The 24,294-nt window shown below is 39.8% G+C and overlaps 2 protein-coding genes across 6 annotated transcripts in view; one reads left to right on the plus strand and one right to left on the minus strand.

Moving 5' to 3' along the window:
- The first annotated feature begins 3,577 nt into the window (after positions 1-3,577).
- LOC146526002 (ubiquitin-like protein 7) lies at positions 3,578-9,561 on the plus strand. The gene is made up of 11 exons (XM_085154900.1): positions 3,578-3,664; positions 4,074-4,275; positions 4,362-4,481; positions 4,575-4,660; positions 7,436-7,520; positions 7,609-7,666; positions 7,754-7,887; positions 8,058-8,107; positions 8,219-8,395; positions 8,580-8,693; positions 8,868-9,561. Exons 2-11 carry the CDS (start codon positions 4,101-4,103, stop codon positions 9,006-9,008), a joined length of 1,140 nt encoding a protein of 379 aa, XP_085011026.1. The 5' UTR covers positions 3,578-3,664; positions 4,074-4,100; the 3' UTR covers positions 9,009-9,561.
- A 1,253-nt stretch (positions 9,562-10,814) lies between these two features.
- Positions 10,815-24,294, minus strand: part of shf (Src homology 2 domain containing F) — a 92,188-nt gene continuing 78,708 nt past the window's right edge. For all 5 annotated transcript variants that reach the window (XM_085154861.1, XM_085154836.1, XM_085154826.1 and 2 more), the window contains 3 exons: positions 22,881-23,055; positions 22,658-22,777; positions 10,815-16,715 (listed from right to left, as the gene is read on the minus strand). In XM_085154861.1, coding sequence (XP_085010987.1) covers positions 16,529-16,715; positions 22,658-22,777; positions 22,881-23,055 — 482 coding nt within the window. In that variant the 3' untranslated portion in view covers positions 10,815-16,528. The remainder of the gene's footprint in view (positions 16,716-22,657; positions 22,778-22,880; positions 23,056-24,294) is intronic.

A 24,294-nucleotide genomic window follows, 5' to 3' on the forward strand; every position in this document is an offset into this window, starting at 1 on the left:
CCATTTAGTGTCGTACCTTTTTTCCGTGAACTCATCGACTTTTCTTGCCACGTTACAGTATTTCAAGATAAATACATGGTTTGACTGAGTACTTCCAAGTCCAAGTGTGTGCAGATCGTATGGTCGTAAAAGGTACGGTGGCCCTAAAGTGGTAAAATGTACAATTTTTTCATTAATAGGTTAATAAATAAATAAAATAAAAACACACACACACAAATAACGAAAGAATGAATTGTATTGTGCTTGACAAATTATTGTTTTCACCCGGAGATAACACAAATTATTGTAAATCATTTTTGGATGCTTGCAATTTGGTTGCAATTTCAAAACAACGCCACTGAAAAAAGCCCCCTACAAACTGGCACCCTCCATGTGCCTCCTAAACAGGAAATTATGGTTCAGCAGTGCTAGTGCACTGGGCGTCTGTGGGAGTCTGTGAATAGCTACAAACAGTGTCTGTTGTCAGATAGGGGTTGTGTCAAAAGTATGATACTCTTGCTTATACTGTTCTTGGTCCATCAGCCAGCCACAGAGACAAAAACTAAATAAAAATAATGGAAACGGTCCACTGCAGCCACTGTCAGTTCATACAATGTTCAATTATTTGTAATATCTTTGATGGGTTTTTTTGTGCTTCTTCCATTCTTGGTGGATTCTGCTGCTTTCTTCTTTTTCTTTTCCCTGTTCTGGGAACAGGTCAGCATTCGACCAATACACAGCACTACCCACATCCAGCAATCTGCAGTTGAGACTGTGGAGGACTGCACTGGAGCACTTTTAGGTTGATTGAAAACCCTTCTCCATAGCCAAATACATATGGAAATGGACACAATCATGGTGCCATAAATTTGGCACACTTTTTCCCCACATGCAGTCATCGACTTTTCTTTCCACATACAGCATTGCTGTATTTCATGAAACACAACATTCAGAAGAAAACAACACAAAAACAGAGGGGTGTGCTACAAAGTGATATTAATGGCTTGGCAAATTAATTTCACTTTGATCTGCTGACAAACTAAAGTGATTTACACGTCTTCTTCAGTGGGCTATGGGATGGTAAAAATGTATCTTTAAATTGATTAAAGTTTGACATTTCAGAGCTCTAATGTGCAGATGTAAAAAAAAGAAAAGAAAAAAAGATAGTGGTATTTAGAGTGAGCTCAGTGATAAATAAATAAAAAAAAAAAATATATATATATATATATATATATATATATATATATATATATATATATATATATATATTTTAAACTGGAATTAAATGTTTACCACTCTTCATGTAAATTGTTAAAGCCCAAGATAAACTATTTTCTACAGTATTAATCTTTTGTCTCATTTGCAACAGGATTGGGTTTTACTGTTATATTTTAGATGTTCTTTATTGATTTTTCATCACAATTTTATCATCATCATCTGCTAATGTCTCTTATTGGAGCAGTCAGCGCTCATAAGGATCATTTTGTGTGAAAGAAGAGTTATGCAACCCATGAAATGGACTTTTTCTTGTGAGCAAGCACAGAGCCTGAAGCAAAAAGTCTAGCTTAACTGAGAAAGTTGATAACCGCTGTCATGATACCCATCATATCCAGCTGGGTTTAGAATTTTGTCGAGCCAGCTACGGCAAAGAAAGCTTGGTTGTGTTGAACTACATTTATAGTATACCCTTCAGGAGAAAACAAAATTATTTGTCAAAAAGCTTGAAATTAGGGCCTAGATGCAGACTGAGAAGGCAGGCAAAGTAAACACACACAAAACACACCTTTTGTAGCAAATGGATCTCATTCGCTACTAAAGGTAATGTTTTGTTTGTTGCTTCGATCCAATTCAGAAATGAAGAAAGTCCACAAACATGCAAGAATAAGAGTGGGAAACACACTAGAAGGATAAACATGCATGGTGATAAAGGCTGAGGAGAAGACAGTAGACTTTATATATGTATACTTTTTATACATAAGGGTAACCAAGAGAAGTGGATAAAGCAGAGTAAGCACACAAATGATAAAAATAAAGACAATGAGACAGGAGTGTAAGCAAACCTAAACATAAAACTCTAGAAACAACAAGCAAAATAAGACAGAAAGAAACTTCTACAGAGGCCAGACCCACACAGACACCTGCTGCTAAACAACGAGGGAAACTGGAGTGAAAGAAAGCTGAGAATGTGTCGATAGGTGTGCACATTGTCATTTGGTAGGATATTAGCAGCAAATACAAGCAATGCAAGGGATAATACATAAAGATTGTTTTTTTGTATAAAGGGTGTAATTTTTTGATAAAGTCTATCAATGATTGCAGAACTGGTGAGAACAAGGCGATTACAGAAGTGTATAATTTAATGGTAGTAGCAGCAGTAGGACTTTTTTTTCAGTTATTCCCCGAAATTTGATTCGCATTATAATACAATCCTGATTTTATGAACTTTAAAAAGCATGTTAAAAATTTTCTTTCCCCCTTCCTTTTCCTTCAGTGACAGATTAGTAATGGATAGGTACAGCTACAGAGAAACAGGCTGACATATTTCCTGTCAATGGTTTTCACAAATGTTTACTCGTTAATTGCTCATCTAAAGTAATTGATTAGCTACCCAAGGGCACTTATTGCTCATTCGAAGTGGCCACTTACACTTGTCTAGCGGTTTATTGGTAATTCAGACTAGTCTTTTAAATGTTGTAGCACATGTTAACCAATCAAATCAAGATTTATAGAAAATAATTGGCTCATTTAATATAATCTATTATTCATAGTATCGTTTACCTTTGTGATAATAGCCCATAGCCCATCCCTGTTTTGTGAGATGTTGTTTTATTTGCTTTGTTGATGTTGATTTTGTGATATGGAAGAATGTCATTATTAATCTGCTTTATGCAACAGACATAGATAGTGACCGATTAATTTACATATTAATACTTCCTTATATTAGAATATTTGCATGATTGTTTATTCCAATTGGTAACACTACCAGTTCCCTCAGCAAGGCTCTCAAAACACTTTCCTCACACCTGTAAACAATATTCAGAGTTTTACATGTTTCTGTGTAAAACCTTCTTTCAATACTGCATGTAAAAGTGGACTAATTAACCATTCAGTGCAGTATATACTGTATGCACTTTAACACACACAGTCAGTCCAATATAGTTAAGTCAGCATCATCAGAAAACAAAGAAAATATAATATAAAATATAATCTATCCACAGCTATGAAAGCCCATTTTGGTATTAGTGAATCCCTACTACAGCGATCAAGGTAGTTTGGAAAAAGTGGTTTACAAAAGGTTTATCAGTTGAGGGCTGGGGAATTTTGGACTGATTCCATCTTGGACAGGTAGGATATGAAAGTCATTCTATGTGGGAATATGCTAATTGTGAAATTACAATTAGCGTATTCCCACAGATGCCGTGGGATGGAGATACTGATGTAACAGTCTGACCGAGAGCTAAGTTGGATTAGCATTTATTTTTCATTTATTTCCCATTTCCCATGATTTTATATATTTGTGTGTGTGTGTGTGTGTGTGTTAAAGAGTCATCACAAATCTTCGAAAATATATCTATCTATGAATATCACAGAAAAGTGAAAGCTCCTTTGTTTGGACAGTGGACGTAAACGCAACCTAGACACGTGACTAAAACCAGGAAGTGAATTTAGTGTCAACAACAAAAGGGTGAGTGTGCAGTTATTCATGTAGAGCTTTAGTTTTATTCTTAGTTCTATAAGACTCAGTTATTTAAAAAAATGTTTTAAATCACCCAAACTAAACGGCATGAAAAGTTTAATTTAGAAAATCGGCATGCTTCGTGAGCAAACGCTAGGCAGCTAACCGGGTTGAGTGGTAACGTGATTCATTACAACCTCGTAGAAAAGATAATCGTTACCTGATTTCGTCAGGTAACGCATTTTGTCGTGAGTTCCTCCTGTGGATCATGGGTCTAAGGTTTATTTTGTGTCAAAAAGACCTGCCTTATCTTCACACTGAAGCAGAGTGAAGCTGTAATATTATACTGTTAGCTAACAGTGTATATGTTGTGGTCTACCCCACTGTGTTAAGCTTGTGTTCTGTGGACTAATTGTAGGTGTGTAGGGTTATTAAACAGGAAGAGATGGCCTCGTCAGAATGGAATCTGTCTTTGAAGCTGGTTGATCAGCCCAAATCTACCTTCCACTTCCCGGAGATGATGCCAGGTGATGTTCCACCTGGAGGATACAGGGTCGCCACCCTGAAACAGCTTGTTGCAGCTCAGTTCCCAGACTCCATCCCAGACCCTGAACTAATAGGTACATCACCATCATCCTTTAGCTGTCAGTGAAATCTGTGCATGTCTCTGTGTGAAAATCTCACCACTCTTCTGTGTGTTTACCAGAGTTGGTCCACTGTGGACGCAAACTTAAAGATGACCTTACACTGGATGCCTGTGGGATTCAACCAGGATCCACCTTACACATCCTCAAAAAGACGTGGCCAGAACCAGAGAGTAGTCCAGGTCTGTGTGTATGCATCATTTAAGCTTAAAACTGTGTTTAAGCTGTAAATGGCATCGAACGTGTGAATCTGAATGTGTGTTTGTATTTTCCAGAGCCAGTAAACAGGGTAACTGCAGCAAGGGAGTTCAGGGTGTTTCATGCTGCTCTTCATTCTCTCAGCTCGGCCTACAGGGACTCGGTGAGTAGAGGAGAGGAAACACACTGACGGTAACCGAGCTGCTTAGGATTTCAGCTAATTTTTAGTGAGTGTTAAAAAGAACTTGATCCTTCATTCACTTCTTATGAGATTTCTCTCTCTCCACAACAACCATTTTGGCTAATATCTAAATTTTGTTTGAGGAAAAGAAGAATCAGAGATCTTTTGCTTGTTAGGCAAATGTGTAAACAAGCTGCTGTTTCAGCCAGACGTGAATGCTGTTATGCACAGTATATTAGATTAGTTAAGGACGTTATAAATTAACATTGGTTTTCCAGTGTTAGTCCATGATGTGTTAACTCTATTTGAAGTAAAGTACCGGAATTAGAAACTCATTTCAGCACCTGCAACTGACGCATGCAGTAGAATGGGACCACTGAAGGTCACTTTGAGTTTCATGTATTGTCCAGAAGCTATCATTGGCTGCTTTACTTTCCAGAACCCTGCCATTAGACAAGGCAGTTCATCTTTCAGAGAAAAGTGTTGACATTTTGTGTTTTTGAAAGACATTGTACTCTTTCATTAATGACAGTATGCTTAAAATAGTTGGCCCTAAATATGAACCACTCAGCTGGAAATATTTTGTGGTGGTTTCACAGCTGCTTCTTGTGCTTTTTTTTTTTTATTATTATTATTATTATTTTTTTACAGTGATTACATGCCTTGAACAGACAGCAGTGTAGTTCCAGAAAAGAAATGTTGTTTTGTGTTGAGTTAAGGGAATAGTTATCAAGTGAAAACATGAATCAGCTGTAAGAATGGAAAAACAAAAATCATTCATAATTCATTGGCTTAGCTCTTTCTTTTTCTTTTTTTTTTTAAGGCCATGTGGCTTCACAGCTTGCATAAAGTTATTTGACACAGGCACTAAATTTTATTTTGGTCATGCCTTAAACTAAAATAAATACATAAATAAGTAAACAAATAAGAATTTGTCCTTGACCATGCTGGAATCTTCTCCACTGTCCTTTGGATGACGTCACGTCTTTGTTCAGCGGTGTTTACCTCTGACTGCATCACCCTAGTTGCACGTCGGAGCTATGGATAAACAGACCCCAGGCCACTAGGAGCTGCTTTAAACATAAATGAGTTTAACTGTTGCAGCTTTTGCAGCATTCAACCTCAGCAACATTACAGCATGTTGGCTTAAAAAAAAGATTGGACTAGGTGGATTCTACATAAACTGGTATAAATAAGTCACTGCTATTGATAGTGCACTATATGAACAAAACAAGTGTGCCACATATGCATTACAAGAGCTGCTTGGCCCTGGTCTACTGGAGCTCCAGGGGCACCTTATTCAATTATTAAATCTTTCCCTCATAAAGACAGCATTTGATGACCTCCCCGTACCCTTAATGATGAGTTTTCTGACACCCCAGAATAAATCTTTTTTTTCTTTTTTTTAAAAAAAGAGATGTTGTTTAACATCCATTGGAATTGTTTCTGGGTTTTTTCAAGCTGCACAGGCAGAGACCAAACCCAGTAATCTTGTTCTTTAATCAGGACTGACATATGGCAGAAGCCATTCACTTCAGAAAAACAAGTTCAAGGGTTACTTCTAGTAACCTTTCAGGGAGTAAAGAGTTATGAAGTGTGTGCCCCAGTTCTTTGGTCCATATAGTGTAGCTCATAAAAGTCAGGTCAGATGATACAGTAGGTCTTGTAGATGTATATAATCAGAGGTACTTGTTAGTTCACATGCTTTGGGTGCTGTGTTATGGCCCTCAAACATCATTGCTATCATCCTCAACTTGTCATTTACATTATATATAATGTATTTGAACAACTAGTACTTGCCCATGCTACAGTATTGCGTAGCCTGTTTGTACTTTTTGGCATACTGATAGACTGCATTGCCACGAGAAAAGTGAAACAAAAATAATCAGGTTAATAGATGTTAACCTATAACATCTATAATAGATGTAATAGATGTTAATAGATGTTGTTCCCAACAAGCTCATCTATAACCGGAAGGTTGCCAGTTCAATCCCCGGGCTCTCTGTCCTGGTTGTTGTGTCCTTGGGCAAGACACTTTACCCTACCCTACTGGTGTTGGCCTGAGTGGCCGATGGCGCGATATGGCAGCCTCGCTTCTGTCAGTCTGCCTCCACCAGTGTGTGAATTTGAGAGTGAATGAATAGTGGAATTGTAAAGCGCTTTGGGTGCCTAGAAAAGCGCTATATAAATTCAATCCATTATTATTATTATTATTATTATTATTATTATTATTATTATTATTATTATTATTATTATTATTATGGGTCATTTTAGCCAATTGCTAACTGGTTGCTAGACATGTATAATTCAACTTTTGAGGCTATAAATGAGATGTTACTGGCATGAAAATAAAACAATAAGATGCTTTCGTGTGGCTAAAAACAGGTTATTTTAGCTCATTGCTTGGTGGCTGCCAAGACACTTGATGACATCATAATATATCATGAATAATACTACAAATGAGTAATTTTAGCTTGCTAGTTGGTTGCTAGGCAACAGGATGATCTTATCATATCTGATATAGATTATAAACTCGAGGGTCCTAAGATGCACCCTTGTGCCAAGTTTGGTTACTTAAACTCTTGATGGTCTCCGAGGAGTTTGCAATCAAAGAAACAAAGCTAACCCTAACAGAGAGGGTTCATGTGTTATCGTAAGAAAACACTAGTAAATACCACAGCTGTTACTGTAACTGCTGCTACATCACCACTTCTTCTTCTTTTGCTACTATATTTATTGTCTTTCCCCCTCTCATAGGTCTATAAAATGCTGACAAACAAAGAGTCTCTGGATCAGATTATTGTAGCCACACCTGGACTCAGGTCAGATCCAGTTGCTCTAGGTAAGGTCATTCTGAGTTTTATGAACATCTTTAAGCGGGTTTTGTTGTACCATGCAAATAGTAACAATTTCCTTAAATCCACACTCAGGAGTGCTCCAGGATAAAGATCTCTTTGTACAGTTTACAGACCCCAACATGTTGGATGGGTGAGTTTGGCTTTCCTCTGATTTCAGCTCTGTTATGACGCATAATATTCATGTACAGTGCGGTGGATGGTTGTCTGTCTCTCATAGGTTGATCAGTTCACATCCGGCCCTTGTCAATGCCATCATCCTGGTCCTACATTCTGTGGCAGGCAGTATGCCCGCTCAGTCCAGTGCCAGCTCTTCTCGCAATGTATCAGCCAGTTCATACAGTGATATGCCGGGTAAGCAATACAACTGAACTGAAGGAGGAGCATATTGATAAAGTAGTTCCAACTGCAAAATCATCTAAAATTCATTGTGCTTTTTCTTCCTTTTAATAATATTGTGCGTGTTTCTTTTAAGTGAATGTCCAGGTTATTAATCAGACAAAGCTTTTTATGTTTCTTGGCAGGAGGCTTCATGTTTGAGGGCATGTCAGATGATGAGGATGAATTCCAGTCTGTAAGTCAATACCAAACTGCAAAGATCATGTATAGAAACACTGATGCCGTGTGATGTTTAATGTTGTTAATAGCCATAACGTCACTTGGTGTGCCTAAATATGTGTGACAGAGTAGCCCAGCAGGCCCCTCTAACAGAGGCGGAGTCTCGGCAGGAATGCGTCCAGTGTCCCTGAGCCATAGTGGAGCAACAGGACCGAGACCTATTACACAGAGTGAGCTGGCAACTGCACTGGCCCTTGCTAGCACTCCTGATAGCAGCGCTGTCACTCCGACAACGGCAAGCCAAGTGAGGGTTATTTCCATTTTGAGCTAGATATTCAAAGACATGCATAAATCTTTAAAATAGTACATTTATGCAGAATTTACTTAAGATTATAATGTTACACATTAAAAAAAAATTACAAAAACATTATTCCTAACACTCCATACATCATTGCTTGCTTTTATTTCTCATCCTGTCTTTGATTAAGTCGGACCCCTCCAGCGGCATAGCCCCCATGCCAGCAGGGACACCAGTCAGTAACGATCTTTTCAGCCAAGCACTACAGCAAGCTCTGCAAGCCACCAACATGTCTGCTCTGCAGGTGAACTAACTGAATAAATCCCACATGTGTTCAGTTTATGGAAAAAATAATAATATAACTGCCATTTTCCTCAATGGGTATTGGCTTAGGTATGTAGTCCAGCTGCAAGCTTGTTTAGACAGGGCTATGTGTGGATAAAAGATTAGGCCTTGAACATGTCTTTGTTTTTGCTAGGGCCGCTGGCAGTCCCAGATGCAGCAGCTCAGAGATATGGGGATCCAGGATGAGGAGCTGATGCTGAGGGCGCTACAGGCCACAGATGGTGACATCCAGGCTGCCCTCGAGCTCATATTTGCCGGAGGCCAAGGACTCTGAGCCCGTACCCCACGGACAGCCTTTTATAGATAAGAGAGCTTAAAAAAGCGGGTCACCCTGCTACCCAGAAACAATAGAGCAAATTATGAGTGACAGTGTAAGGATTTCTTAACGTTTCCCAATAAAGAACAGAAGCAATTCAGCTCATCTCCACAGGCCATTTTGTTTCTTATTTATGAGACAAATCTTCTAATAAACTTGTTCATAATTACCATTCAAGCATTGTCCATGCCAGATCTATAGTTTGTTTGCAGTATTAAAACCTTAAAGAGTACAACTCAAAGTTCATTTAAAAAGGTATTGGCTATATTTTCTTTACTACCATATATACCATCATTAATAGAATTAATTGACTCGTCAGGTTTAAATGTTGATTTAATTTTGTAATGACTAAAATTAACAATTTTTTATTTAGTTTCTTTTCTGCCTAATGACTTGAAGGTATGCACAGGCATATGGCCCATTGTAGATTTTTAACATTTCCCACACCTCTATAAAAGATCAATTTTCAAGTTGTTTCATATAAATGTGTTAAATAAAATCTTTTATTTCAGCTCCAGAAGTTCCATTTAATGCACGTAACACTTATTCTGTATTTACATTATCCTGCCTGCATATGCAATTCCCCTTTGTGTACACTAGATGGCAATGCAGTAGTTTAGTACTGTGGCGAGTTGCCTGATTATCATCTTAGCACACTTGCTGCCCTTTACCCCCCCTATTAATTAAAAGTCTTGGGTTTGATCAGTTTTTTGCTAAACATTTCTTGGTAAATGGTTTGTGTTTGAAGTTGTGTGCCTTCATTTCTTTCAAAGGAGCACAATGCGCCTAGACAGACATCAGCATAAAAGAGAAAGTTACACAGATAAGGTGAAAGCTTTATTAGCATTCTCTGATATTCCTGTGCTTGTTGGAGAATTGTTACATTAGTTAAGCCCCCTTTTCCCCCCCAGCATTATTACAGACGGATACATTTGCTTTGTTTTGTTGTCTCCCGTTGGGGTATTCAAGGGGAGGGTATATTGTTAAACCCCCCCTAAACACGCACACACACACACCCTTCCACCCCCTCTTCTTCTGCTACCTACCGTTCTCCATCTACAGTAATTGCCCTGCTTAGTTTTATTACGGCATCTGTGAATGTGACAGCTCAATCAGTGGATTGGCCTTTCATGAGCACAGCACCCAAACAGCGCTTTGTGTCTGTCTGTCCCCATTACCATTTTATATGCACGCACACCTGCGGGCAATTTCCACCTCCAACTGCCTCCAAGGGTATTTTAAAAATAAAGCATTTCTATTGTGCTGAAGGAAACGGTGTCAGGTTCAAAAGAACAATGGTGAATAAAAGTGCCATTGCCTTTCTTGCATATTAAAAAGGAGACAGTTTCAGTCTTTCAGAAAGAATTGTTTAATTTGAAGCCAACAGAGTAGATGTGGCTTTTTGGTGCTTTAGCTGCAGAATAAATTCAGTTCATATTATATATGCTGGTGTTTTGAGTGCATACTACTGTATCTAAAGCACAGCTTCCATACTATTCTGAACAGTTTACTGTGGCAAATGGCACTATGAGAAGTTGTCATGGAGATGCTCGATGGTGTGTTAAATGCTGGTATGGAAAACGTGTTATTACACACCATATTTAAGTCCCTTTTGTTGGCAGCTGTGAGAGTAGTATTAACTGTGTAATCCCTAAAATTATAAAACACTATAGAGACTGTTGGTACCTGTCGACTGTTTTCACCTTTCTCTCTATCTCTCTATCTCTCTATCTCTCTATCTCTCTATCTCTCTCTCTCTCTATCTCTCTCTCTCTCTATCTCTCTCTCTCTCTCTCTATCTCTCTCTCTCTCTCTCTCTCTCTCTCTCTCTCTCTCTCTCTCTCTCTCTCTCTCTCTCTCTCTCTCTCTCTCTCTCTCTCTCTCTCTCTCTCTCTCTCTCTCTCTCTCTCTCTCTCTCTCTCTCTCTCTCTCTCTCTCTCTCTCTCTCTCTCTCTCTCTCTCTCTCTCTCTCTATACATAGTCATACTTATACCAAGTATGAGTATAATAAATATATAAGATCTGACTATTCCCCCCAAAATTTAACAGATTAGTTCTATTTAAATTGTACAACAATTACATTTCGATATGGTATTAAAGCATTTTCACATGAAACCAGCAAGTTTGAGGAACAGACACACTGTCATTTTTTTTTGACTGTTTACCTGTGTTTTTGTAGATCAACATAGCCCTATTTACTGGACTTTGCCATTGTTATCACAAGGTGCCTTCAGTGCACTACAACCCTAGATGATAGAGCTTTTGAATAGCTTTAAATCAGATATTTTTAAGACATCTGAGCACGGACCAGAAATGGCTTAAACAGTTGGAAAAGGGTCCTTTTTAATGAATCAGGCCCTGAGCTTTGAAGCTGGCACAAATCTGCCCAATTATTCCCACAGTGACCTGGGATTCAGGTAATGAGCAAGGTTCTGGAGCGTGTCATTAAGGGCAATATATTAGGCCAATAGAAATCATCAATGACAGGCCTTTTGAAATGGTGTAAAAGCTTGTCTAATCAAGCAGCTTCACAGACAAGCAGAACATTACCAACACTATTCTCTAGATGAAATCCTCTGACGTGCTGTTGCAGGAGGATAGGATGGGGCTGGTATAATGGGTTCCATGCACTTTTGTTTTTCTGAAAGGAGGCAACTCACATGTTATTAATATAAGGTCTGTTACCTGAGATTGCTTTCTGCCCATCGTGACTGAGCAGAATATGAAATGAGCTTCTGCTAGACACGAGGCCATTTTATCCCCTTGTGGCCCATTCATTGCTTTCAAGCCATGCTTTTATTCGTTAGGCCTTCTTTTGCGGCACACTTTTTGCCCACAAAAGGTTCTTTGATGCATTTCATCCAGGGTGCTTTAACCCTTCACGGAGCTTCTCTTAAGGAGAACAGAGCTGAAGCAAAGAGAAGGGTAAATATTCTAGAAAAACTACTGAGGGGAGTTTCTGAGGGTACAAAGCTTGCTCCAACAATCCAAAGACATGCATTTCAGTTTAACTGGTGATTCTAAATTGGCTTTAGGCGTGGATGTGAGAGTGTGAGATTGTCCGTCTCTCTGTGTTAGCTCTGTGATGGACTGGCAACCTGTTGAGGGTTTTCCCCATCTCTCTCTGTGGCAGCTGGGATAAGTTCCAGTTCCCTTCATGAACCTAAGCTGCGTAAGTGGTTAAAAAAAAATAAAAATGGCAAAGTTCTGTTTTAATTGTCTTTTTTTGACCGAGGTTGTGAGTCAGATTAATTTGTGTTGGGTATGAGAAAATGAAGGAAAATGTAAACCGACAATGTTCACTGTCATTTTTCATTTTATAGTTCTGCTAAGAAATTGCTGAAAAAAGAAAATACACAGAACAATTTGATTTAAACTAACCTAAAGTTGTGGCTTTTGCATAGTTCACTGTTCCAATTACCTTCAACAGCTGGACTCGGCATATGATAGTGCCATGGTGAACTGTCTGGTTGAAAAGTAAAGAACGAACAGAAAACAGTGCAGCTTTTATCCATTTACAGGAAGTAAAATTTTTAGAAAAGTTAAAAAACAAACAAACAAAAAACTTAATCCTTTGTTGTCACATTAAACAAATTAACGGCACTGATTTTTTTTCTTTCTAGCAGTTGTTTCAGAAACTTTTACAGACCTATGAATAAAACCATCACCAGGGAAAATTAACAGTTGGCCAAGACATGGCTGCTCAATCTGTCACTTGAGGTTTTTTCCAAATGCTAAAAAAATCATGTATTATTCACACTCTGTAAAATCTAGGAAGGATGACTACACCTTACATTTAATTCTGATGTACAATAAAGGCCGAAAGATGTGATTAAAGGGAACCGGGAAACTAAACGTAGGAAACGCTGCCAATTAAACTTCAAAGGCAAGTCAAGATAATCATACTAGAATGAAGGACAGAGTGAAAAATATATTACGAGACTGCAACAAAGTGGATCAATAAAGAACAACAAGGGTTTGCAGTACTGGCTTGATAATAGCTTCAGCATTCTGTCCTTGACTCAAACAATGGTCGCTCTTCACTGTTTATTGAAGGGCCTCACCATGGTAACTGGTCATGGCCGAGATTCTGAAAAGGGTCTTTTTTCCCCACCACTTCTTTTACCAAATAATTATGAGTTTGCTTTATTGATCTGAGTCAGTGTAAAACAGGGACTGTCAAATCAAACCCAACTTTATTTTTGAAATGTATTTATTTTGTATTTATTTTGAACCTTGATGCCTCTATGTCCCCATACAATACATTCAATATATACATTTGGCCATGAGGGACTGTACAGAGATATGTTGAAGTAGTGCATACATACATGGCACGAAAATGTACACAAAGAAAACTCAAAGTTTCCACTTTACCACAGTAAAGTCTCAGGGCAAGTCTGTGGCTGATGGCTGCTTACACCAGTGCACACACATGCGCGCGCACACACACTCACTCATTCAACAAACACTGCTTCAAGCATGCACATTGTGTGTGTACGTACACCAACACACACAAGCTTTAAGACACTTCCAAGGGAGGAGAAGGGTTCTTTTCAGGTTCTCATAAATAGATAGATACACAAACGTAAAGAGAGCGTCTGCTGACCGCATCACCCTTTTTTTTTCCAAGAACACCCTCTCCTCTGTCTCCTTTATTCTTCTTCTACATCTTTCCATCTTCTTACTCTCCAAAGCTAAGGCCTCTCTCTAGACAGTGCTGCCATCATACGCAGGATCTTTCCTATAGTAGGGTAACACTCATCAGCAGCAGTAACTTAATAAAGAGCTACTTTCAACATTTGATCTCTTAAGTAGTGAACATTCGCAACATAAAGAATTCAACACACACACACACACACGGTTAATTTTAAATTTGCATTTCCTATTTGGATATCTTCTCTCGAGAAGCACATAGGTCCACTTCAACAATGCACTATTCCTCGATAAAGCTGCAGTGCCATGATGAGACGCCCTCATGCGATAACAGCACCCGTCTCTTCACTTAATGCACCAGCAAAATATACCTCTAAATACATACCACATTCTGCAGTTTATTTTTTACTAATGCCACTCTAGTGATTAAATTTCTTCCTGGCAGACATCTTGTACCATCACATTTGTCATTAACATTTGTAGGAGGCACACACCTGACATTTTCCCTTCAATGACTGTAGTTTATGGTTGCATAGCACACAGCAGAGATAGTGTTAAAGCCAAAAGTTAATTTGGCTTTATACAGAGTGGTCATGCTCACATAAGCCAGTTTCTAACTCTTAGTGTCTGTAACTTTTAGGTAGGACTAAAGCCTCTCCCCCCCAACTTTTTTTTCCTAATTGCTCATTAAACCAATGAGTTTTTCAGCTCATAAAAAGTGTTAAAGTTTACCAATGAAGAAGAAGTTTGGTCACACATGCATCAGGCAACCTTATTAAAATCACTTCTCGGTGCAACTACTGTTGGAAAATCTGCTTCTTCGGCTTTTAATTTGAATTAGAAGCAAGCATGACATTACTTTGAGTTGTTAAAATCCAATCTGCTTAATGAAAGACTACAGGAAGAAAGGGGGTAAAAAAACAACAACAAACAAATAAAAAAAAAAAAAGAAGTATGCCATAGGTGGGGGGGGGGGGGGGGTAGAGGTGACAATCTAAGAGGTTTGAGCTGTACCTGTCACCAGGGGCCAGCGGGGTTAAGAAAATAATAATAATAAGAAAACGACTGCAATTCTGAGTGTGTGCACACATTCTCATGTGCATACAAATACTGCACACACAGACCTGTTGGACACATGCATACTCACGCTTACACCTAGTATAGACATCTGGAGATTTTAATGAAAAGAAGCATGACAAGGTTGAAGGTAGGCGATTATCCGGTTTGGACACGCTGGACTGTAATCGATGCGTGTGCGGACGGGTACGCAATCGTCTCTCACGCGAGGTTTGACAATCCTGTTGGACAGGAGACGCGGTGACTCGTGTCCCAGAGTGAGGCCACCTAGGCAAACTTGCACTTAGCAGAACTGGAAACAACAAAAATGCTGAAGCACCACAGCAAAAGAGGCTGGAGTAGTCCCATAAAACACGATCACGTTGGCACAGAACGATGAGGGTGGGGGTTGGGGGGGAGGGGCAATCACAAAGGAGTAACACATCAGTAATAATCACCCTAGAATAAATTACAGTCACAGAACAATTGTTAAAAGCAGAATTAGAAATCAACTGATCTAAGCGGACTGATTTGACCCATGCATTTTATAAGGCATTAACCAAACATTTCTTACCGACGTTGCACAGTATTATAATAGTGACTATACATACAGTTGCTGATCTGAAAAAACAAAAACAAAAAACTGCTTGTGTTTTCATAAAACAAATCTCAGATTAATTGTATAAAAAAAAAGCATATTCCTAAAACTAATGATGCATTCTTTAAGGGAACTGGGAATGTCGAAGAGAGAGCAGATCGATGTCTGCAATCCCATTGTACCTATTGATCTGCACATGGGCGAATGAAATTGATTTTCTGAGGTAGACAATACAAGCATATTTCATTCTCCCGATGCAAAGCCATTCTAAGCAGGGGTAGCGGGGATAATTTGGTCCATTTGGACAGGCTCTGGTCTTTAGCCTCAGCCAAATGTACTGTGTCAGATGGGTTGACCCATCCATCATGCTCTCCTGCCTGTCTCAACACCACGGTACTTACATTGTCACTGGTGTGATACACCCACTCAATGATGGATAGCAGACAACATGCACTATGACAAGATAGAGAGATCAGTCTGCACAGCTCACAGGCTTGTTCTTTCCACGCAGCTGGGGACGCTCCATTCATACACAGCCAGTTTATTTAATATCCCGGCCACTGTATGAGGCACACGTGGACAATATCGCTCGACATGCATCATAAATGTTGCTTCCCTTACAGAGTTCTTATAATCTTCAAATCCCCTTTGCAATATGATTACAGTAGCAACAGAGCCTAACCGAATGAGACACTCAAACACACATTTCATATATAATCGTCATTTTGTGTACTCACAGGACACAGGGTACAACAGTTTATGCTAAAAGGTAAATCCCAGTGACAAACGTTAAGTTGTACCTTTCTTTTTCTTTACGTCTTAAGTGCTATGGGTAATCAGCTCAACAGTCAGTGAAATGATGTTCTGTAGATAGTCAGTCTGATCTACTAAGCAGATGTCTATCATAAATAAAATAAAATAACATAACATAAAATAAAATAATGAAAAACTTCTGCAAATCTGAGTCTGTATGTATGAGATAGTAAGCAGAGGGACCTTCAAACAGGTCTGGAATCTGTTGGCCAGTGAGGTGAGTCAAGATCAGCAGTTTAGGATGCCACTGTTCATCTTCCCGTGAGCCTAGTGGGCTCTTTCCAGAGGGACAGGAAACAGCGAGCCACAGGTTGGCCCAAAGTACTGCAAAGCAGATGCCTGCAAGAGACCTGGAGCACTATAGTGTCCTGATGGCTACAGGGTAGAGCAGGGACATATGTTCAGCACCCTTGATGGGCAGCTTGCGGCTGGAGTAGAAATGGATGATCTCAGGCACGCTGTCGAAAGGGCAGCTGTTCTGGCCCAGGATGTACTTGTTCTCCTTGGTCCGTGACAGCTTCATGTGCATGAAGCCCTGGCTACTCCTGGAGACAGAGGAAGACAGAAAAAGCTCAAAACAAAATTCTGATATTTACAAGAAAAAAAACAGGTTATTTTTATCATGCTCCGACACAAAAAATCTTTGAAAAAAATAATTTGTTTAGTCCCCACTCCCTATATTTCGGGAGCAAAGAGGCCTTTCCTTGCTTCAGGCTCTGTCCTTTCACCCAAAAAGGAATTTGATGACAGTCCATTCAGCTGACGTAAAGACATTTCACTCAAAACGACAAATGTCAATGATGTTGTTGCCAGTCGAGCCAATTTGTAGATGTTCTAAATACTGTAGTTGGGAGACATCAGTATGGATCAAAACAACGTATTGACCGATTAGCGAGCAGACTGATATTGCCATTCCTGGAGTCACACCACAAGCATGCCTTAAAAAACGCTCACAAGAGACAACAAGTATGTCAAAAGCATCAATCTATGGGAGTCCCAACAGATATCCTCTTTTTTCAGCTTCCCCTCATTTACTCCTCCAGTAGTTGTTCCCCACAGTATGTGACAACGCTCTGAAAGCTGGATTACTCTGATAACTTTGGAGGTGTCAGGGGAGGGGACTAAAAGGCAGGTTGCTTAAGGTGCTGGGTTTCACATGCAGTGCATAAGGATGAGGCTAATGAACCCCCAGGATAAATCACTCAAGCTACAGCAATAAATGCACAGCAAATTAAAAGCTCCCCGCGTGTTCCAAGGAGCCTTCAATCAATACATTTTAAAGCTTGCCAGTAATCTTCTGCTTTAAAAGAGAAAATTACTTCTTTTTTTTTCCCACTTGGGAAGAGATGCAACAGTAAGCTTTAGTGAGTAAGTGACACAAAACTAATGTTCACTGTAGCCTGTTTTGTAAATATTCTCTTTTAGTAATTTGACTTTACAGACTACATTAGCATAACAGCTTTTTCAATCAGCAGCTAATGCTTCCAGCAGGTTATGATTGCTTTAGGCACAGTTCATTGACATTATAACCTGTCCTCAAAAATAAAGTGCACCAGCACCTGCCTAACATTTATTTTTTGGAAAATAAACTCTCGTGCAAAAGTTAAGAGGGGATAATATGTTAACCACATGTAGTAATAAAACTCCTGTTTTTCACTAACCTATCAAGCAAGGATAACAGCTGTAAAGGTATTTACTTATGAGGCCAGTCAGTATAATCTACACTATTTCATTCTGTGCTTCAAAGTTTATACCGAGCAGGGCTCTTGTGAAAACTGTGAAAATGCAGGTTTAGTATATAGAGAGTGTGGAGATATTCTAACCACAACAGACAGGAGCAGTGGGCTGTCAAGGCTGTTGATGAGGCTGCCACATGAAGCAACTACAGCAAATAAATTTATGTTTTTCCACAGTAAATATATGCATATTTTTGTAGTTATGCCCATTATCTTTGATGAACAGGAGTGACAACTTGGCTTTAGGCACCTGAAGCATCAGGCCGTTCTTTACTTATCTCCTAATTGCATGTATGATGCCGGTGGATATGCTCTCTCTCTGATGCACAGAGAAAATCCAGAACAAAGATAGCAGTAATATGAAAGGAAAAAAAACAAAAACAAACCAACAACAAAATACATATACACACATACTCACATACATACATACACATACTTACATATATACACATACATACATACATATACATATATACATACACACACACACAGGTTCAATTTAGGGACACTGATCAGGAATAAAGCACAGATTTTTATTTATTTTAACAGATAAAGAAGTGCATGTTTTGGGGTTAGCATGATTGAGATAATTACTATAAATATCCAAAAGATTTCAAAGCTAGTTCTGAGCTTTTTATGTGTAAGAACTGAAACAAAAAGCTGCAGGATTTCTAAGCCATTAAACTGAAATACACACGAGTGCCACCTCTCCATTATTGTGCAGATTTCCAAATTTCCGTTGCCACGGGTCTCTAAAATGCTATGATTCTGCAAATGGTGCTTTCAGAGCTCATTTCCAAAAAAAATAAAAAAAAATATTTCCTGCAAAGTGCATTTGATGAATCCTCACATGGAGCGCTGGGAGAAAGGTGTTAGGTTACACAGAGGCACACTTAAAAAGGCAAACACATCAATAGCATCATTTTTAGATTCCCAGCTGATTTTCCAGTTGGTGCTCAAAGCTGCTTATTATGTTACAGTCCTGCCGAGACAGAAACCAGGACAACAGAGCAACACGGCAGTGTTGCTGATAAAATGAATACGGGGCTATTTTTGAAAAGACAGGCCTTTGTGGTGTTATCATAACACTGTGTTCGTGAACTTATATTTGTCTAATCAGGATTAATCTGACTGGGGAGGTGTGCTGTCTTGTTTATTGAGGTTTATGACTTTGATTTAAACTGAGTACCACTCAGAGCAGGAACAGCCACACAGCAATCACAGCTTATCTTCACCTTCCATATATTGGATGGCTTCATGATTGATACTCTCTGTGTTATGAATCTAAGGCAGCAGATAAAGCAAAGTCATATACCAACAAGATAGTGAACCATAGCCAAAGGGTTGACCTTTTTAAGCCTTTCTGGGCATTGGATGTCGTATGTACTCATGATTTTATATTAGCATACACTAAACCTCCCTGGGATGATACCATTCTGTACGTTATCGACGCTAAGGTAAGTGGGTGAAGTGGCAGACAAATAAACATACAAACAACTCTTGGCATAGTTTTGTTCTTCGGCTGAGAAAGGTCAGGCTAATTTTTGTGCTCTATGCAGTCATTCGTTTATTATGTGTCATAATATGAAGCTGACATTTTGCATCTAAAAATGTTCAAAAATAGTGTCTTTGGAGGTGTTCCAGCGATAGAACACACCAGTAAGTTGCTAACTTACCCCATTTACCCCACTGGCATCAAACAGTCTTTGGGATACATTTCCCCTCCTAAACCAGTGGAAACAGGCTCTGCAGAGCTGTCTCGTGACGTGAAAAATGAAATGACACTGTGCTTTGAAAGCCCTGCGAAGGCTTTCATACAACTCAAATACCAAAAAAAAAAGTTCTCTCCACTGAGAGTAAAGAAGAGGAGCAGGTGAGGACAGGTGAACATGAAAAGGGGTTTAGGAGGGCAAAGCAGACAAAAAATGCTTTCCGTAAGGCCAGAGGACTCTTGAGGCAGGAGGTCTCAGTGACGTCTGTCTTTATCAATAATGCAATACACATATGTGGCACCTCGCGGCCTCATACATTTTTCAGTAACCTCAGACATGTCGGATCTTCACCTTGGGTTTCCACTCATTTTCTGTGGCAGCAGGGGAGACGGGCTTGAGTGAGGAGGCTGAACTCATATTTGTAGGGACCTGCCATTTCCACAAATGAGCATGACGGTCGTTTTCTAGGTTTCAGCTGGTTTACATCAAGGGCACAAGATTCTATAACCCAAATGTGCTGACGCACAGTTACACAGAAATTATGAACAATCTGCTGTTATTTAAGTCTATCGATACAAAAATCAGAAGGTTAAACTCCTAAGATGTTTGGTTGCTTACAACTTTAAGATCTCATATGGTTAAAGTGAGCTCCCTCAACAGGGTGTGGAATAACAGGGGGAAACCACTGATTTCCAGTGCTATTGGCAGACCACAGCTATTCCCAGGCAACATTAAACCTCATTCTACTTAAGGTTCCAAAAAACCTTGAAAGTAGGCCCTGGAGCGAAACACTCTAACAGACAGTGAAAAGGTATTCCTAAAGTGCTCGAGACACCTTATTGTATAGTTCTCACTAAGTCGAGACGAGTAAAAAATTCTGCATCAACAGTAATGACCTCATCGGCATGGCCTTTCTCCTCTCCTTGTTTTCAGACTGACAAACAGCTATTAAATGTGTCACAGAAGCCAGTCAACGTTGTATCTCTTAAAAGAGTAACCATCAGAAAAGCGCAGTGTGAGGGGAGCAGAAGGATCCGACCTCACAAAAACACTTTCCAAACTGTTCTCTGATAGCACAGGCTATTATTATAAAGGTCCATCTGAACATCCTTTACATGTGGATTAGTGGAATGAGACCATTACTGAACTAGAAGGTTAAGACATGTTTTAACCTCTCATCATTAAATACAACTTTACTGACCATTGCTCTTATCGTGGCCTGGCTGTGTTCAGTATAAAAAAAAAAAAAAAAGCTAAATAAGTTTCATGGCTCCAGGCCTTCCTCATTCCCCCGCCTCCCTTCTCCCTCACTCAGATAATCTAACAATCAGCTATTTCATTACTGGAGGTAACCCCAATGGCATTAGACGGCCAGTCTCTTTTTAAACATACGAGAGAGATGGATGGATTAATACTCTCAAGCCTGGCACAAATTATACACTACATTTTCATATTTCAAAATGGGGCTTTTGCTTATTAGAGGGGCTTTCGTCAAACTCGCTGTCTTCATCATTACTCTGCATATCATCATCCCGCAGCAAAAATAGTCACTTGTTATCTTTACCATTTTGTTAAAAAAAAGCAGACTTTTTACTTTTCTAGATCACATATTCAGGTTTGCACTTTACAAACATCAATGTGTCTTTTGAGTACTAAACAAGTTATTTTTGTTGCTTAAACTGACATTATTACATATTCCTAACTCCAAGGAAAATTCTTTTGGTTTTACTTTCCCAGTAACTTCACATTAGACTGTTTTGTGTGCCAGTCTTCTACAATGACTATGCAATAAAACATCTGTGCATTAACTGTTAACATGTCTGTTTGTCTTTTTATAGTGCTTAGCTTTAAGCATGCATTTATGACACAATGCATTTAATTCAAAATGACAACATTTGGGACAATTGTCACATATTCAGACAAATATTTTTCTCCTGCCGTTTGCAGTCATCCAAAAGCCAGTGTACTAAGTCAGCATCCTAACAGTGCGTCTTCTTTTCAGTTAGCAAGGCAGAACAAGAAGCAGTCATACAGATGATCAGCCAATGAGACAGGGAGTTACACAGGCAGTCGACTACGGTACTGTCAAGAGAATTGGAGCAGCAGCAAGCAGAATTATTATCTTTGTCTTCCAAGTTATATAAGCCTCCAGCAGGCTGTCTCCACTCAAAGAACAAAGGCTAATCAATGTGTCTCTACATACTACAGTTTTATTACATCTGATGGCTCCCACATAGTTGCAGAGATTTTTCTAAATGTCATGGGACTGAACCTTGCCTGCAATGGTTAATGGAGCATATATAAAGTCAGTTTAACGAGACTATTTGTTAACAGATATCGAAGCCGGTTAAACACTGTTGGTTTTGGAAGACTTTCAGGCCGTTTCATATTTCTGATTATGTTTTTGACGCCGTAGCCGTGACACCTGGTAGCAACGATCGTCAAAACAAATCCAGCAAAACTCCACATTCCTATCAAAGCGATGGGACTGCACTGTAGGACTAAAGTAACCTCTTCCAACTGTCAGGCTACACGTAACATTTCAGAGTAGCTTTTTTTCGAACCCTCTGCTGGACGCGGCGGGGATCAGGAGGTCAACGATGAAAGTGCACCATTAGCCAAGTTGCGGGTACATCAGCAATTCGAGGAGCAAATTCTGTCAGAGGGGTTACTGAGCGGAGGTGGAGGACGAGCCACGGGCAAGGTGTACAGCAGGTGGGGGATAGAGGTCTGAAGGGTGAAAGCTATTACCATACAGAAACGGAAGAGTCAGCAGGTATGTCCGCACCTCGACAGGGAATGATGTTACACTAGTCCACTGTGTGTACTCTGCCACTAAGTAAGTGTAGCTACTATGATAGGTCACACTGTTTTGTGAGTGTGTGTTCCGTGTACAAATCACTAGCACAAGTTGTCACAACAGGCAAAACGGCCCTGAGTGTTTGGAATCACATTTTCACCAAGGCTGCCAACCGAAACTGTGCATCTGATTATACTGTTTGTGGATGGTCACTTAGGAGACGAGAGCAGAGTTCTTACTTGAGGGAGAGGGAGTAGTCATTCTTGCTGGTCTCGCTGTTTCTCACAAGATAGCTGGCCTCCTTACAGAGCCTAAGCAGAGACTCTGCATCTGTTCGGCTGATGGCTCCATGGTACCAGCTACAGCAAACGACAGGAAACGAGGATGAGAAAGGAGGAGGGACAAAGGAATGTTAAGTAAGAAAGAGTCAAGCTGCTAAAGAAAAACCACGATTTGACTCACAACTGGCTTTCCAGCGGCATTGTGGGATCGATACGTTCCCCGAGAGAGGAGCTGCAGTGGTCCAGTGAAGTCATTTTGGTGTTGACCAGACAGCCACTGGAATGTCGCTGCAGCGGCCGAGTTTTCCCCTCCTTGGTGGGCGACATTCGAGACTTCTCCACACCATCAAACTGGACTGTAATAAGAGAAAATACAGCTGAAAAGATTTCATTCTGGACAGATTTGATGGTTCAAAATGGCTCTTAATAAAGACAAACACCTGTAAACACCATTGAGCTACACTTCAGATTAAGGTCACTTGGAAAAACAAATTGTGCTTACAAGTTACAACACCCACGGTGTCACATGTATCAATTAAACTAGACTACTGCAAAGTGTGAGAACCAAAATCCACGCTGTGCTTTTACCAACTTTCACACACGCGCACACACAGAGCCGCTCTGTTTAACTCATCCTACTGAAGGACATGCACACATGATGAAAGAGACATAAATCAATCTAGCTTGCCAGTGTACACATTCCAGTGAGGCAAAATACACACACGCAACCTTCCTCCAAAACAAGCTCATGCGCCTGTAAATAATCCCATATATACTGAGCATTTTCACTCTTTAAGTACACGCAAATGTGCACACACTTAAGTGCACGCCCAACTCCAACACCCAGGTCCTGCAAGTTAAACATTGAACTAGCTTTTCAAACTCTCACGGTCAACTGTGGACATGACAAGCTCTGTTGGCAGCCTCACAGGGAAGTGTTTGATGGTGTTTGGGGGCTTAAAGTGACCTATGCGCACACATGAAATGCCAGGGGTCACGGGGCAACTTCACAGCCAATCAGCAAACAGAAGATAATGCTCTCAAGGACAAATTAAATGTGAATTTACACTTGTGGGAAAGAGGTGCACAAGCTAAAGGAATAAAAGGCTGGACAGTGGATGTAAGAGTAATTATCATGCGTCACAGGCAGCTCTATGTTTGAGACATTTTTCCTCAGTAATCCATCACTGTGCTTCATGTCATAACACCTAAAGCTTCTGAAACCCCCAGCCCCCCCCCCCCCAAAAAAAACCAAAAAACAAAAAAAACCTATTTAAAGCTACTGACACGCTTCTCAAGCCATAACAGAGGAGCGGCGTCCTACATCAACCGTATGACAAGCTTTTCCTGGTTATTGTCGCCTGCTTCTATGTGGCTCAAGACCAACAGATAGCTGTTTTTGTTTTTTTGATGGAAGTGGTTAATGTAGTATGAAACTCGCATCTACTAGGCAACATCAATCTTTGCTGCTCTCTGTCACTAATGGCCATCCTTGCATCTAGTGTTTAATTACCAGGCAGAACATGGCAGACACTATACACAGAGACAGGCAGTGTGATCTTAACAACACGTCTACATCTGTCTAGACTCTGCAT

This window comes from Neolamprologus multifasciatus, chromosome 1, assembly GCF_963576455.1.
Source record: "Neolamprologus multifasciatus chromosome 1, fNeoMul1.2, whole genome shotgun sequence".
NCBI classification, from domain to species: Eukaryota; Metazoa; Chordata; class Actinopteri; order Cichliformes; family Cichlidae; genus Neolamprologus; species Neolamprologus multifasciatus.

Coding starts and splice junctions, on each gene's coding strand:
- LOC146526002 (XM_085154900.1), top strand. CDS start 4,101: ATGGCCTCGTCAGAATGGAATCTGTCTTTGAAGCTGGTTGATCAGCCC. Junction 4,276..4,361: donor CCCAGACCCTGAACTAATAG/GTACATCACCAT, acceptor TGTGTTTACCAG/AGTTGGTCCACTGTGGACGC. Junction 4,661..7,435: donor GCTCGGCCTACAGGGACTCG/GTGAGTAGAGGA, acceptor CCCCTCTCATAG/GTCTATAAAATGCTGACAAA.